Consider the following 16370-nt stretch of genomic DNA (forward strand, 5'->3'; position numbering starts at 1 on the left):
CAAATCTGAAATGGCGGCTAATTAAAAAAGCTGTGATACAACAATCTGAATTCCAATACAACAGAAATTAAGTTATTTGGTAGTTAGTTATTCTATTCCTATTTTTTTCTAAATAATAGAAAAATAGATATCCTATTTAGAATAAGTAATTTCAATTGAAATAATTCTGAAATAACCTTTCAATATTATTTATACCGGTACGAGTAGGTCTAACCTATACGTGTAGGCTAACTGAAGCATGGATGGAGTCTAGGATGGTTAGTTATCAACTTTTAAAATGTAATTTCAAGTATTTTAATTTGTTTTTCTCATACGGTAGTGTCTAAAAATTATTTCATTGTTTCAAAAATACATTTCAAATCAATTATACGACTTGTGTATGTGTACTCAAATATTTAGATAGAATAAAGAAAAAAAAATGGCGGCTGAGAATTGTTGTCTACTTTTGTACAGTCACTGTCAAAAGTAAAAATAAAATCTTCTGGCAAACGTACAACATTGCAAAGTGAGAGAGAGTGAGTGTGTGTGTGTGATGAGTGAGAGTGAGATGGACGATACAAGCATGTGATTTCGATGAAACGATACACCGCGTATTCAATGAGCAAACGTAACCACTCTATTATTGCGTCTGTTGTCGAAACATCGTTTCGTATCTCTGTCTATCTAACGGGAGAACTCAGCTGTTGGAGTGAGATAGATGCCTGCCTGAGGGTTTATCCATGATTCACGTGCGCCTATGTTCAATATTCATTCAATTATGAGTTCACGGTACACTTGTTGAGAGCTCTTCAACTCTATTATACTGATGGACAGAGTGTGGACTCTTCAATTGCAGAGCAAAGTGACCATGATAACGTTTGCGAATCGCGTTTCGTTGACTATGATATTATCATATTGGTTCACTGACTACGATATCATGGTATCATTATTGGTTTGATTCATGACTTGATATCCACTTAATATCGATAATGTGTTATTATTGATGTGCCCTCTCTCCATCAAAATTAGCCAGTTGGTTGGGTTTAATAGATCTGAGTGGGAATAAAGTGGAGCGGCGAAGGTAGCTTGAAGCTTGAGAGAGGTGAATATATTGCATGTATTTAGATGGGTTAAAATATAGGAGAAGGAATATAACTATGGAAAAAGTGGATGTAAAATGCTTTTGATGTTATGATAAATAGTGCTGTCGCTTTATCGCTTTGCTCTGTTGCCAGATCGTCTTTTAACAATGTAGAGTTAGTAATTAAGTTCCTATTTCAATTTCCTTTTCCTTTTGCACAACTTTGATTGAATTGTGTGTAGAATGAGGAATCATCTAGTGGAATGAGGGATGTTGAATTGTATCCTTTCTTCTTCTTCTTTTTCTTCTTCACTTCTAGGATCAGGTCTATAAAGAATCAGGATTTAAGTAAATAACCTGTAGTAAAAAAATAAGGATTAGGTCTAATAGTGAATAACCTGTTCCAGTATCAATCTTTTCCTCGGCCTTTTTATGTCTCTTTTCCCAGTGGGTGTATAATGTTTATGATGTTTATAGCTTCTAAAGAGATCCTGCCTGAAGTCATTCTATTCAAGTTACTGCACCAATTTCTTCTATTTTGAATAATCTTGTAGTATACTGGTGTTACAGACAACGTAAATTTTTGTTTGATAATATTTCAGGGAGATGTCATACTAAAAAATAAATCTGCAATCAATATAAATGGGCAAATGTCACGAATAGGGCACTCCGTGGTCATTTTTGGGTAACAGCGGTGGAAGATGTCTTAATTTTTTCGTTAGGTCTAGCATAATAAGGATCGTGATGATGATAAGTCGAAATCACAGGCAAACACTATGGAAACAAGATTGCCACCAAAATTTTCAGGGTTTCACGCTTGTATTTTAATAAACGTTCAAGATATTCAACCGTTTCTCTAGACGAAAATATTTTTAAAATCTTCCTCTACAATTTTTGTTTGATGAATTTTTCTCTAAAACGTTTTGTTCCCTCTGAACGTTTAGTTAAATAATATTTCAGGGAGATGTCATACTGAAAAATGAATCTGCAATCAGCATAATAATAAACCTATATTAATTTCTCTGGATGTTGGACGACACATCCAGAGGAGTTTATTCATAAATTCATACATTACATATTTTTCATACATTTTCAATAATATAACAATATTCAGGGCTTACAAAATGATACCTAACTATATAATAATTATATGTGTCGAGGTTGATAATATGTCGAGCATAATATAGTCCAAGCGCAAAGGTCACGAATCAGGCACTCCGTGGTCATTTTTGGGTAACAGCCGTGGAAGATGTCTCAATTTCTTCGTTAGGTCTAGCATGATAAGGATCGTGATGATGATAAGTCGAAATCACAGGCAAACACCTCGGAAACAAGATGGCCGTCAAGATTTTCAGGGTTTTACTATATCGCTTGTACTTTAATAACCGTTCAAGATATTCAACCGTTTTTCTAGACGAAAATTTTTTAAAATCTTCCTCTACAATTTTTCAAAATTTTCCTCTAAAACGCATTGTTTTGTTTGCTCTAAACGTTTAGTAAAATAATATTTCAAGGGGCTGTCATGCTGAAAAATGAATCTGCAATCAGCATTAGACGTTTTTTGCGTGGGCTGTAGGCCTACCCATGCACTGTAGGCTGAAACGATATTGCTTCTACTTCTGTAGTCTCATCAAAGCAGAATCACGTGACATCGGCTGCTGTACCTGAGTACGAATCAATGACGGCAATCTGTCTGTCCGGCGTCCATTTTCAAACTCAACCCCACGCTTTCAAATGTAGCGTTTCCCTCTCCTGCTCTTGTAGGCCTTTACAGTGAGGTCCGCGTTATAATGACAGTGTTTCATAGAAATTGCTGTTGCTATCCTTGTCTATCATCCGACAAAGCAGGTAACATTATCCTTTTCTAGCTCCGCAACGATAGTAGGCCTATAGTGAGGTCCACGTTATAATGGCAGTGGAGAAAGATAGGAGAACAACGTTGCCGATCCGCTGTCTTGTCAATGCCTTCTATACACGGTAGCTGATATAGGTTTATGGTGTAATATTAACTGTTCATTCTCGTTTAAAATCATCAATTATATTTTATATTGAGCAATAAATAATTATATTTGTCAATAATCTCATAATGTTGCTATAGTGAGGTCCACATTATAATGGCAGTGGAGAAAGATTGATTGATTGAGTACTTTATTTATGTATATTACAATATATACTGGCTTATACACTTATATACAATAGCTTACAGTACAGCAAAATTATAGATGAATTTACATAATATTTTATAGACTAAGAAAATTATTTTTGAACTGCATATAATATGAAAAAAGCAATTGGTAATAGCTATAGATAATATTGTTATGTATCTACATAAATTGGCGGAGCTTTGAACATATCAATGTCCATTCTTTGGAAAGAATATTCAAAATATCCTTCCCACTAACTCTCTACCAAAAGTGGAGAAAGATAGGAGAACAACGTTGCCGATCTGTCAATGCCTTCTATACACGGTAGCTGATATAGGTTTATTGATGTAATATTAACTGTTCATTCTCGTTTAAAATCATCAATTATATTTTATTAAGCAAGAAATTATATTTGTCAATAATCTCATAATGCATTTTCATAATTAAGATGACATATTTTTCAATTAATTAATAATTCTACATTGTTAAAAGACGATCTGGCAACAGAGCAAAGTGATAAAGAGATAGCGCTATCCGCTTTGTTGAATGATAGACAAGGATAGCAATACCATTGCTAATCAAACACTGCCATTATAACGTGGACCTCACTATAGCGGATGTATCAAATCATAGTGTTGTGTATAAAGTTGAGCTGATACTGTATCATATCGGTTTGATACCGTATCATGTGTGGTGATACTGTATCATATTGTGTTGACACTGTATCATATTGTGGTGACACTGTATCATTATGTGCTTGTTGTTCTTGTTCTAGAGTGAGGTGCACGTTATAATGGCAGTATTTTATTAACATTAGAGTTGCTATCCTTGTCTATCATTCGATAAAGCAGATAGCGAATGTATCAAATCATGGTGTTGTGTATCAAGTTGAGCTGATACTGTATCATATTGGTTTGAAATTGTGTGGTGATACCATAGAGAAACAATAGCATAAGTAGATATCCCATGGTATAGGGCGTTTAAGTCGCAATTTTTACTGTTATCTCAAGCCGATAGTCCACGTAGTTCATTCCCGTGAATCAGTGTGACGCTAGTAGTCTCTCATATTGTGCCGTTCCTACACTCTCACTCCAACAAAACAGTAAAAATCGACAATAATCGACTGTAATCGGCTTGAGATAACAGTAAAAGTTGCGACATAGACGCCCTATATCATGGGATATCTACTTCCGCTATTGTTTCTCTATGGTGATACTTTATCATATTGTGTTGATACTGTATCATGTCTGGTGATACTGTATAATATTTTGGTGATTCTGTATCATTTTGTGGTTTATGGTCTTGTTCTATAGTAAGGTCCACGTTATAATGTCAGTATTTGTTTAACGTAGGCCTCACTATAGGAGAAACTAGTTTAGAGTGAATCATGGTACATTATTTTGTTAGCATGGTGTGTAGTGGAGTGAATTCGAGATGACGAAATTTGCACAACCCTGTTCTATTTGATTCGTGTCAATAGAACAGTGAGGCCGTGATACAGTGAGGCAAGGACATGAGGTATTGAGGCAGATTATTATGTTTGTAGTCACCATTCCACATAACATGAGAGCGTATGCCAGCGAAATTGGCGTGGGAGCATTTTCATTGCAGTAGTGCTTTTGTTATTATTGTTCAACTAATATCGAGTCACCGAGCTTCGCTCGTTATTTATTTATTGATTTTTGATAAACCGAACACAATTCTTTAAAATGATTGGGGAAGGACTAACAGGCACAGCCCAAAACTGTTTCTTCCCGAATTTTGATTTATAAATAGTCCAGAAAGTAGGTTATGTTCCATACACTCGAATTCAGGTTCAATTTTTTGTTCAAACATTTGAAAACAAAAACCTTCTAATTTAGATTATTTACAAACCAAATTGAATAACATAATAACACTCACTAATCACTTAAAATTGTCAAATAATGATCAACTTCGAAAATTATGATATACTAGCCGTCAGGCTCGCTTGGCTCGCCATATCCGTCTAGCCAGGGGGCTCCGCCCCCTGGAACCCCGACTGGATCGTCCAAGAATGAGATCAGCAGGCTCGCTTTGCTCGCCTGCATTTTTCATTTGAGCATTTTTATCATATGTTAGGACAATCCAGTCGGGGGTCCAGACAAAACGTCTGGCTAAACGGATATGGCGAGCGAAGCGAACCTGACGGCTAGTAATATAATATTCCCAGGAATAGCTCCGATTGAAGTAGCAGTGCCCAATCAATTTTACCGCGATAAATGCATTTCAATCTTCAACTTGGTGCCAACCTAACAAAGTCAACTCAACTTAATGCCAACCTGACAAAATTATTAATTTAGTTACCAGTTAACAACTGTTTCGAAGAGGTACTCTCTCTAGATTATAGTTCTATATCAACATATGGTATGGCCTTTTTTCAATTATTATAATTAAAAGAATAAGAAGAATATACATGCTAAAAGACGAACTTTAAACTCTTAAAAACCAACCTTAGAGTTAAAATATTGCCAAAAGATTTCTTAGTGCGCCTCTAAAGGGTCAACTGAACATACCTACCAAATTTGAACGTTTTTGGTCCGGTAGATTTTTAGTTTTGCGAGTGAGTGAGTGCCATTTCGCTTTTATGTATATGGACTCCAGTTTAGGAGGTCATGTCAACAAATCAGATTATGTTGATCAAGTCGATTAAATTGTCTAGCTCGATAACAATGATAAAAAATACATTTTTATAATAGAATTCAAATATTTCATCAATAATTATATTTCTACAATGTTAAAAACCGATCTGGCAACATTGCGGAGTCAGAAAAGGATAGCGCTATCTGCTTTGTGGTATGATATACGACAAGGATAGCAGCACCAATGTTGATCAAACACTGCCATTATAACGTGGACCTCAGTACAGCCACCATTCGACAAAACATGAACTCATCGTATTCCAGCGCATACATTAGATGTGCATGCGCTTTCATTCCTTTTGTTATGATTGTTCAATTAACGATTAACATGAACTCGTAGGCTATAGGTGCCAAGGGTTGTTTGATTGTTTGAGTTGATTGTTTGGTTGTTTGATTGCACAGCGTGAAATCCCTCCCAGCCCTCGCGATCTCAAATCTGATAGAAATGATTTGTTAAACACTAATGACCTGTTTATCGTGATAATTAACTTCATGTACTATCAACGTGATTCAATTACTGCAAACAAATCATTTTGCTAGAGAAATCACAGGATGAATGACAGAGTAATGAGAATGGCGGTGATATCTGCAAACATGTATTTATCTACATAATTTGTGCAAACAGAACTAAAATTTTTTGGTACGGTAGTTATCAATGTATCACAAAAATCATATAGATTCATCATACAATCAGTATAGTATAAATTGGAAATGGGACAGTTTTGGGCATGAGCCTGTTGTGCCTTTCCTCATCTCAAGTAATTGTACACAATGTCATAAATAAATAAATAGAAATAGAAATACATATTTATTCAGCATAAAAAATAGACAAAAATCATGAAGTGAAAACATAACGTATTTTTGGACAATTTCTATCTAAATTTGGGAAAGGAACAGTTTTGGGCTTTAAGCCTGTTGTTCCTTTCCCAATCATTCATAGTTGAGAATTATAACGTATGTATCAATGTATAGATAAAAAATAATATCAGAAAATTGTTAAACATACTGTAGATAGAAAATCCATAAATAAAACTAATAAAACATTTTAATAATTTAACAGTCAGCATTCAACAGTAATCATACAATAAATAAAAAATTCATGCCTGATGCATCAAGTTTTCCAATCAATATTTATAAAATATTTGACTCTTTATTGTTCAAATATAAACCAAAGTTGAATTTGAATTGTATATAAAGTACTTGAAGCAGAATAAGTGAACTGCAACTCACTGCCAACACACGAGGTTTCTTATGTTGGCAGTGCCAAATATTACATTGATAATATTGTTGTACTCAAGTTAAAATCAATGTCTATTTGTATTGTATAATCTTGTATTTAATTTTGTACAAATATGTATTTGTAATTTTCTCAATAAATTCAATTCAATTCAAAGCAAACAGAGAAAGATTGATCAACTTTTCATAGTTAATCAAGAAATAGTTTCATATAGTGAGGTCCACGTTATAATGACAGTATTTGTTCAACTTAAGTTTTGCTATCCTTGTCTATCATTCGACAAAGCCGGTGGTACTATCCTATTCTAGGTCCACAACGATGACAATTATATTTTTGACAATGTAGAAATATAATTAATCAATGCAGAGAATCGGCATCGCTATTCTTCTATCTTTATTCACTGCCATTATAACGTGGACCACACTATAGTAACTTTTTTTTAAACATTTTTACACGAAAACTTATAAAAACACAAGTGGTTCCAGCTTTCAAACAATATTATCAAGAGTTCAAAATCTGATTTCTGAAAAACTTGATAATGGCTAAGTCAAACCTAGGTGTTGTGTTTTAAATATAAGTTTATAAAAGAGGTTTTGATAAAAGGGTACTATGGAATGATTTCTTCATAATTAACAATACAAGTGACTTTATTGGAACTAAATAATACTTTATTAGGAACTATTAACATGTGGATAAAATTCTATCTTCAATGTGTATAGGTCCACCCTAAATGATGATGTACAAAATGTATTCCAATTGAAAAATATCTTCATAAAACCGATAAACATACCGCCGGTATATTTTTTGACTAATTGATAAGAACAATATAAAAACTTGTAGTACCGTAAAACGGGGTGAATAGGGACGCAGGGGTGAATAGGGACAAAAACTGGGAAAATTAAAAATTTTTCAATAACTTCTTTCTTATTAAATTTTTATAGTTCTACCCAATTTATTCTGATAGAGGTGATTTTTCTGTACATATTAATATAAAAATCATCTATTCAACTTGATGTCTATGCTGTCGGCAGCTGTGCTTCTTGTTGCTTCTTTGAACAGATAGAAACGTAACCTGAAAAGTTTTGTCTGGACATTTGAACTGTTAGTAGTCACAAGCTTGAAGTATTATTCTATGACTTCTACTGATTCTAATAAGTAATAACACATTAAATATGTAAGCTTTATCTGAAATTTGATTTATTCTAGATTTTTTTTTAATCTTGGACCATTTGGATGTTGAGGTGGGGTGAATAGGGACACTGCCTAAAACTGGTGTTTGCTGGTTTTATAGAAGTTCGAAGACATATCTTGAAGTAGTCAACGTTGTTGAGGAGGAGAAGGAAATTGGGTGCGAGTTAAATTCCAATATGACACAGGGGTGAAAGTATTTATTGCGAAGGTTGAAGAAAAAGTTTCAGGTGATAAGTTCATGGGATCATTCCTTCGACAAAAAATTCCGTGAAAATGCAAAATGTTCATATTTTTCCAGATGTCTGCGAATTCAATAAGGAGCAAGTTTTAAAAGTTCTGAAAGACCCCTCTAGTAAGAGAGGAAGTTATTTTTCAATTATTAAGAACTGATACAATATTGAACTCTGTAGCTTCTGATGACTTAATTATGGTTTTCATTTTTTATCGAATATTTTTCAACTTCAAATGTATTTTCTTAGTTTATTTTTATTAAATATATATTTAAAAATATTTTATAATATTTTAATAAAGTCCTTTGTGTTCCTATCCACCCCATAATAGGTCTGAAAAAAACTTGCATGCTATACACACTTGCGTCCCCATTGACCCCACCATTGGGGTGAATAGGGACAGCAATAAAAAAAATAATAATGGAAAAGAGGGTGGATGCAAAAAAAAGTTTAATCCAAGAGATACCTGTACCAAGAGTGAAAGTCATAAGTGGATAACACAGAATAAAATAATTTTTGTGTAAGTTATGAGAAAAAAGTGTGAAAAGCTGTCCCTATTCACCCCATTTTACGGTACCCTTTATTAAAAACTTTTAAATATTTGAACGACTAGTTTCGAACATTGGTCATTTTCAAGTTAAAATGTCTTGACTTATTATCATCTCAATTCAACGCTATAGAGATACAGATGACAAAATTCCCTGACAAAGGCGATATTATGGGATATCTCTTTTATAATTCAAAAGTGTAAGGCTAGGCACACACCAGAGTCAAGTCAAGACAAGACATGATTAGACACAATACTTCACATAGTTGCTTTTATGACGCAACACATAGGCTACTGATTAGTCATTGCAATTAGACATGTCTTCATAAGCAACTATGTGAAGTATTGTGTCTGATCATGTCTTGTCTTGTCTTGACTAACTGGTGTGTGCCTAGCCTAATAAGTCATCGCGGCTTATAAGTTTGATAAATGCTTTTGGATATGGGATATTCCTATCTAAATTCAACATTGTCAGTCATCGAGGCTTTTTAAGTGCGAAAATTACACTTTTGGATATGGGATATTTCTATCTTAATTCAAAATTGCGGCTTTTAAATGCGATAATAACACTTTTGGATATGGAATATTTCTATCTTAATTCAGCAATATGGGGGCACCGAGCTTCGCTCGTTATTTTTATTTATTGATAAACAGAACACAATTCTCTAAAATGATCGTGTTTATATTTCACAGCTAACTATACGTCATCTTATGAATTTCGGGGATGCAATATTTTAATTTTTCACATACTCACTCGCTCACTCACTTTTTTACTATCCACAGCTGTTTCAGCCAAGGATGAATTATCCTTTTAATGTCGTCAGCAAGTTTTCCAAGGATGTGACCTAGTGCAATCGAATCTTTATATCATAAACCTAATATGTTTTCCAAATTCGTGAAAATCGTTAGAGCCGTTTTCGAGATCCGTTAAAAATAAATAACCAGATATAAAAATAACCGATATTTGATATAATTTTTTAAAATTTATCTTTTTAAGGGAATAAACAGTGCATAGTAGACGCTTTCAAATTCTTAATATTTAACAAAGGTTAAAAATATAAAAATATAATATATAAGTAAATATAAAAATATAAAAATATAAAAATATAAAAATATAAAAATATAAAAATAAAAAGATATATAAATACCATAATACAGAAATTGCTCGGTTAATAATTAGGATTTCAGTCATCATGGTTATTTAGTTTTAGGATAGGGATACTTCTATCTTAATTCAGCATTGTCAGTCATCATGGCTTAACGTTTAAGGATATGGGATATTCCTATCTTAATTCAACATTGTCAGTCATCATGGCTATAGGTGGTAAGTGCGATAAACGCATTTGGACCGGAAAATGAGAAATGTTTTGTAAACCATCCGACAAGACAGCTCTTGTGAAACGATGTGAGTACGGTACAGCAAATGAGACAGATTATCCACAGTTTAAAATTATTAGCATCCAGCTCAGGGCTTAATTGACCAGAACGTGGGCATAATTTGAATAAAAATTAGCGCGTGACGCGCTATCTGTCTGGCTGAAAATGAAAACACTGTCGGTGATAAATTGCGTCCTCGGGTCTCTGGATAAACATTAATATTGCCGCCTCCAGACCACCAAAAAAAAAACCGCCCCCAGCATTACAGTGCACTCTTCCAACACTTCCGTCCCTGTTATTAACTGTCCATTAAATTTAATCTCTGTCACTGTGCAAACCTAATTTTTATCGGTCTTTAGAAGGGCATGCTGAAAAATCGACGTCTTTTGCATTCAATTAAGACCGCCTCACACCAATACATCAAGGGCTCTTAGAGAGAATCACACCTCTCCTTCATGAATTTACTCTGTCCATTCAAGGCAGGTTTACTACCAAAACTTAAGCCTATGAATTTATTCTGACTAGACTATATTAAGACCGCCTTACACCAATAGATCAAGTGGTCTTGGAGAGAATCCACTCTTCTTCATGAATTCAACAAGACTTGAACTAATTTGGTCTAAGTATTACCTATATTGACCGAGCGAAGTGAGGTCTAAAGGTGCTTACAGATTTACGCGCCGCGAACTTGAGCAATTCACTTTTAATCAGTTGATGCCAAGCTTTTTATATCTGTATCTTACCGTTTCTGTAAAAATACAGATATAGTCAGCTGATTAAAATTGAATTGCTCATGTTCGCGGCGCGTATATCTGTACGCACCTTTTAGATTCAGGTCGACGGTTTGGCATTTCTCTTAATGTTTGAATGTTTATATGTTTATATGTTTTGCATTTACGGCGAAACGCGGTAATAGATTTTCATGAAATTTGACAGGTAAGTTCCTTTTTAAATTGCGCGTCGATGTATATAAAAGGTTTTTGGAAATTTTGCATTTCAAGGATAATATAAAAGGAAAAAGGAGCCTCCTTCATACGCCAATATTACCGTAAAAATCAGACTATAGAATATTACTAGCAAGAACCCGTGCTTCGCAAGGGTCTATTTTAAAACTTGACAAAATGAAACTTGACGTAATGAAATCTTGAAGAATTGAGAATAGGCCTATAACCATCCTTGGTTAATTAAGAATCTATAAGCAAAATTTCAAGTTGATTAGTCCAGTAGTTCAGACTTGATGATGCGTCAAACATAATTTTCCTATCCCGTACGTGCATAACCCAGCAGCTCTTTACTTTATATAATTATTATAGATATAGTTAACGACTGCAAGAGATAGGACTGTGGAACAGAATAGTGGTGAAACTATGATAGCGCCAGCAGTGTCTCAAACACAATAGTAGGTACTACATGAACTTTTTGAAAGTGATTTGAAAAAATGTTAAAACAACAGAACTGAATCCTTATCATTCTACCTTCATTTAGAGATGCTTTTGTTTGAGCCGAATGGAAATCTATTTATAAAAAATGAATGTCTGTTTGTGTGTTTGTTTGTATGTTAGTTTGTTCCCTGTTGACTTGAAAACTACTTGACATAATAGCATGCAACTTTGGGAATATGTTGTGTGAATATTGGGGATGGTTTCTGAACAGAAATTTTAATAGGGGGGCTAATAATAATTATTTATTAATCCATTTTACAGACATATGTTTTCGAAATTTTCGGCCAAGCGGCTACTGAAGAACGAAAAGATGATCATGATTCAAGATCATATTGTGATAATATGATTTAGCATCTAAAGTTACCAGCTGTAATAAACATATCACCCTGTGATGAATTATTGTGTACTGGTATTAAAACGGTAGTTTGGAGTTGAAGTTTAGTTGATTGGTACCAGCTGTTGATAATGGTTCCTTAGAAGACATACAAATAATATTATCACTCCCCTATCATTGAGAAACTGGAAAATGTTGAAAAAGATTATTCACCTAATGAAAAGAGTATATATATATATATATATTATATATATATATATATATATATATATATATATATATATATATATATATATATATATATATATATATATTGTATTATATATGTATAGTATTCATATTGCATTCATTAATTACTGAAGAATGAAAGAATAATTTACAATTTTTTGAATTTAGCTTAGGTTATATACATCCTAAAATGGGAAGAATATGGAATTCTGTGTGATTCATCATACATCGCATATTTCCTGGACCATATATCGACAACCTACAGCTATGAAAACATTGAATATTTTTCTTTGAAACACTGATATAACCTTTTTTCAGTTGATATTACTACCAATTGATTGAGAAGAATTATTGTTTTCGGAATAATAAATGCTGCATGACCAAGCACATAGGAAGTCCGTATTGAGATGTAAATTTAATGAACATGTTGATTGTCAGATAAATTTCATGATTCACCAAATAAAGTCAAGTGTAACATGAGATACATTGGCGGTACGAAGTTCGCTGGGTAAGCTAGTTTTAAATTAAGCTTTATTACTAATAGACAACGCTGAAAAAGACAGGCTCAATCACCAGGAATACTATAAATCTATGAGGGACCAGTAAGACATTAATTTTGAGTAGTTCAATTACTTTCATTATGGACACTGGATACATTATGGACAATCAATACGTATGAAATTTATTAGCTACCGTACAGAATAAAAAAACTTTGATTGCAGTGACCCTGACTACTGTATTATGAATAAACATTCGGTTCAAATATAAGGAATTACTCGCATCTCTCATCAACTTGTAATTTTTATTCACAAAATATTAACAAAAATATATATTGAGTTATATTTAATAACTCACGGCTAGTACTCAAGTTTGTTTTTTCTGGCCGTGCTACAAATAAATTTAGGTATATGTTTGACATTTTGTTTCTGTAATCTTGTTGTCTATTAAGAAAGTTTTCAATGTGATTTTTGATGGCAATAAAATTTGAATTTGAAAAAAGAATTATCAACAAACTCCTAACCAAAGAAAACCTTTGTGCTCTGTTCTAATCGGAGTGTATGAGACTCCATATACAGCTGATAGAGGGCGCAAACCGAACTGGCCAAGCATACAACGATGGAACAAACACGTGGTAAGCTCGCGCTCTCAATCAACGCAAAATCAATTCGATCAGCTAATTGATGAAATTGTTTCAAGCTTTCCAATGATTACAACATATGTTAGAATATCATGTGTCAATTATCTCAGTTCCATATGGAGCTCACCTTATCATAAGCTTACTTAATAGGATCCTTTTTTATCCTTTGAAAACCTTAGAGGCAAAATATCTCAAAATCCGTTCTTAGTGCGCATCTAGCATGTTTGAAGAATATTTGTGCAAAGTTTTAAGTCTGTAGGCCAATTAGTTTGAGATGTAGTGTGATTTTACATAAAAATTTTCGAAAAATGCCCTCTCCTGGACCCCCCTGTGCTCCGGATCGAAATTTTTCTGTATAGATCTAATTTTTTTTCGTAGCTGAACAAAAAAGTTCCTCATGACTTTGCTGTGCAATGAGCGGTTGGTTAAAAAGTACAAAATTGTGGGGTGGCCCCAGCTCCCTCAGGGGGGCAAATTTCTGAAAATCCTTTCTTAGTTGATGTTTTCAGGCTACAATAAACAATCGTGCAAAATTTCAAGTTTTTAGGCTCAGTAGTTTGGGCTGTGGTGTGATTTCAGTCTGTCAGGGCTTAGCCTTTTATAAGTATAGAGATTCATCATAAATCAGCTGTCGAGTTGATTACAAATCGCATGCCATGACGCATGCAATTCAATATCTCAATGTAACTTGATGAAAAATCCGCAGCTGTGTAGACTATAAATTGCATGCCTCATTGAATGCAATTTTTATGCACTATCAAATAGGATGCAAAGAACTTATAACAGCTTGTCTGGGCGCCTAGATGTTTTCTGGTTTTCTCGCGCTAAATTCCGGAAAGCGTTATTATGATAATAATTAAATCCACTCAGGGGACCTTGAAACGTATAGAAATTGAGGTACCTTAATTTTTTTCGGAAAGCAATACTTTCCTAACCTATGGTAATAGGGCAAGGAAAGTAAAAATTAGACTGTAGTGTCGTCAAAAAGAGTTCAAAACGATAGTATACCGGTATATCTGAGAGTATATTTCCAAGTTTTGAGAGTTTATTGAATGTAATCATCCTATTATAATTGGTTTTTGATCAAATCAAATTCAAAATTTCTAGTTTATTTATTTTTGGACTGGAAAGTTGACTCAAATCAATTCAAGTGGATAGTATAATCTATAATTTTTATTCATTCATAACTCTACCTTCATTGTATTATCATTCATCCCATCATCCCATCATCCCATCAAGGCTTAAAATACTTCTAGAAAGTCGCCTTTGTAAAATGATAAATATCTGATGTGACATAATATTACAACTGTTTATTCTTATTCTAATAATCAATTCGGCAAGAAAATATATTTGCAATGATTTAATAATAAATTTTCAAAATTGAGATATATTTTTTTTAATTAATTGAATTTCGACATTTTTAAAACGGATCTGGCAACGTTCCGGAGATAGAAAAGGATAATGCAGTCTGCTGCTTTGTCGAATTATAGACAAGGATAGCAACACCCACCAGTTTTTGAATTGCTATTGGCAATAACATACGGTACCTGTTATTACGGTTGATATTACTTGTTGATACTAGGTGTTTTCAATTTAATTTGTGAGTTTATTCTTATATGATGATCGAAATAGAGCACATTGATTATAATTATTGGATAGGTCTAGTTTATTTTTTTCTAAATGCTCCTCCTTGCATACGAATTAGTTTTAATTTAGCTACAGTAGCAGTACTTTTCTTTTGCCAGGGTATGAAGTAGAGATTCTTTCCCAATCCAATACTCTTATTAATTTGTAAAAAATAAGATTGTATAGAAATTGTACATGTCAAAGACTAATAACCTGCTTATCTTTAATTATGCCATCACCTAAATTTGTAAGAAAATAGCACATGGACTACCTTACCTTATTATTTTTCTACCAATGTATATAAATTACTAATTTAAGTAAATAAATTGATTGATTAATTCATACAATATTTCATTACATCATTAAATTTAGGGAGGAGAAAAAAATAAGATAATCTTGTGCTATTCCTCTCCCAAATTTGTATGAGGTTACACAGTCCAAAATAGGAATTCAAGTGAAATTGCATATTCTATTTTTGGTTCTGAATTATGTCTGTAATTATTGTTTTAGCACACTAAAACTGATTTGTAGTCTGGTATCAGTTATTCATTTTTTAAAATAAATACGTGAATCATACAATACACTTCTGGTTTTCATTATACCCTATACCCTTTAAACATACCCTATAGCTGAAGTATCACAGTCGTAAGGCCCATTGACGTCTAATTCATATTATATTCAGGCGGGGGGACCTTTCCCAAGGGACTCCTCCACCACCAAAAAGCCATACGAATTTACTTTTTTACCCCATAGCATTCGTAATGGATAAAGAAATTCAATAATTTCATATGGATAGGTTGGATGTTTCTATATAAAATTATTATCGAGAATCGTTTGAGATTGAGAAATATACATAATATTGACATTATAATAATAACATTAAAGATTTATTTAATTTAAATCTGTTATGTATCTTGATTTTGGAGAGATAAAAATATTCTATAATTTCTATTAATGGAGACAACAGGCTGGAAACCATTTTGCCTCCTTCACAGAATACTATATTTTCAACTCATTATATTTGTTATTTCAAGACATCATATTTGAAAATTTACTTGAATTTCTTTACTTAAATTCATACTTCATTCAAGTTACACTCCAATCTTCATTCAAGTCACACTCCACACTTCATTAAGCAGCACTCCACACTATTCAA

The 16370-nt window shown here is 33.2% G+C and overlaps 1 protein-coding gene across 1 annotated transcript in view; it reads left to right on the forward strand.

The window, feature by feature from the left end:
* The first annotated feature begins 10431 nt into the window (after positions 1-10431).
* Positions 10432-16370, forward strand: part of LOC120351091 (CREB3 regulatory factor-like) — a 10548-nt gene continuing 4609 nt past the window's right edge. The window contains exon 1 of the mRNA XM_039427062.1: positions 10432-10483. Within this exon, the coding sequence (XP_039282996.1) occupies positions 10432-10483 (52 nt within the window). The remainder of the gene's footprint in view (positions 10484-16370) is intronic.

The sequence above is a fragment of the Nilaparvata lugens genome, chromosome 4, assembly GCF_014356525.2.
Source record: "Nilaparvata lugens isolate BPH chromosome 4, ASM1435652v1, whole genome shotgun sequence".
In the NCBI taxonomy this organism is placed as follows: domain Eukaryota; kingdom Metazoa; phylum Arthropoda; class Insecta; order Hemiptera; family Delphacidae; genus Nilaparvata; species Nilaparvata lugens.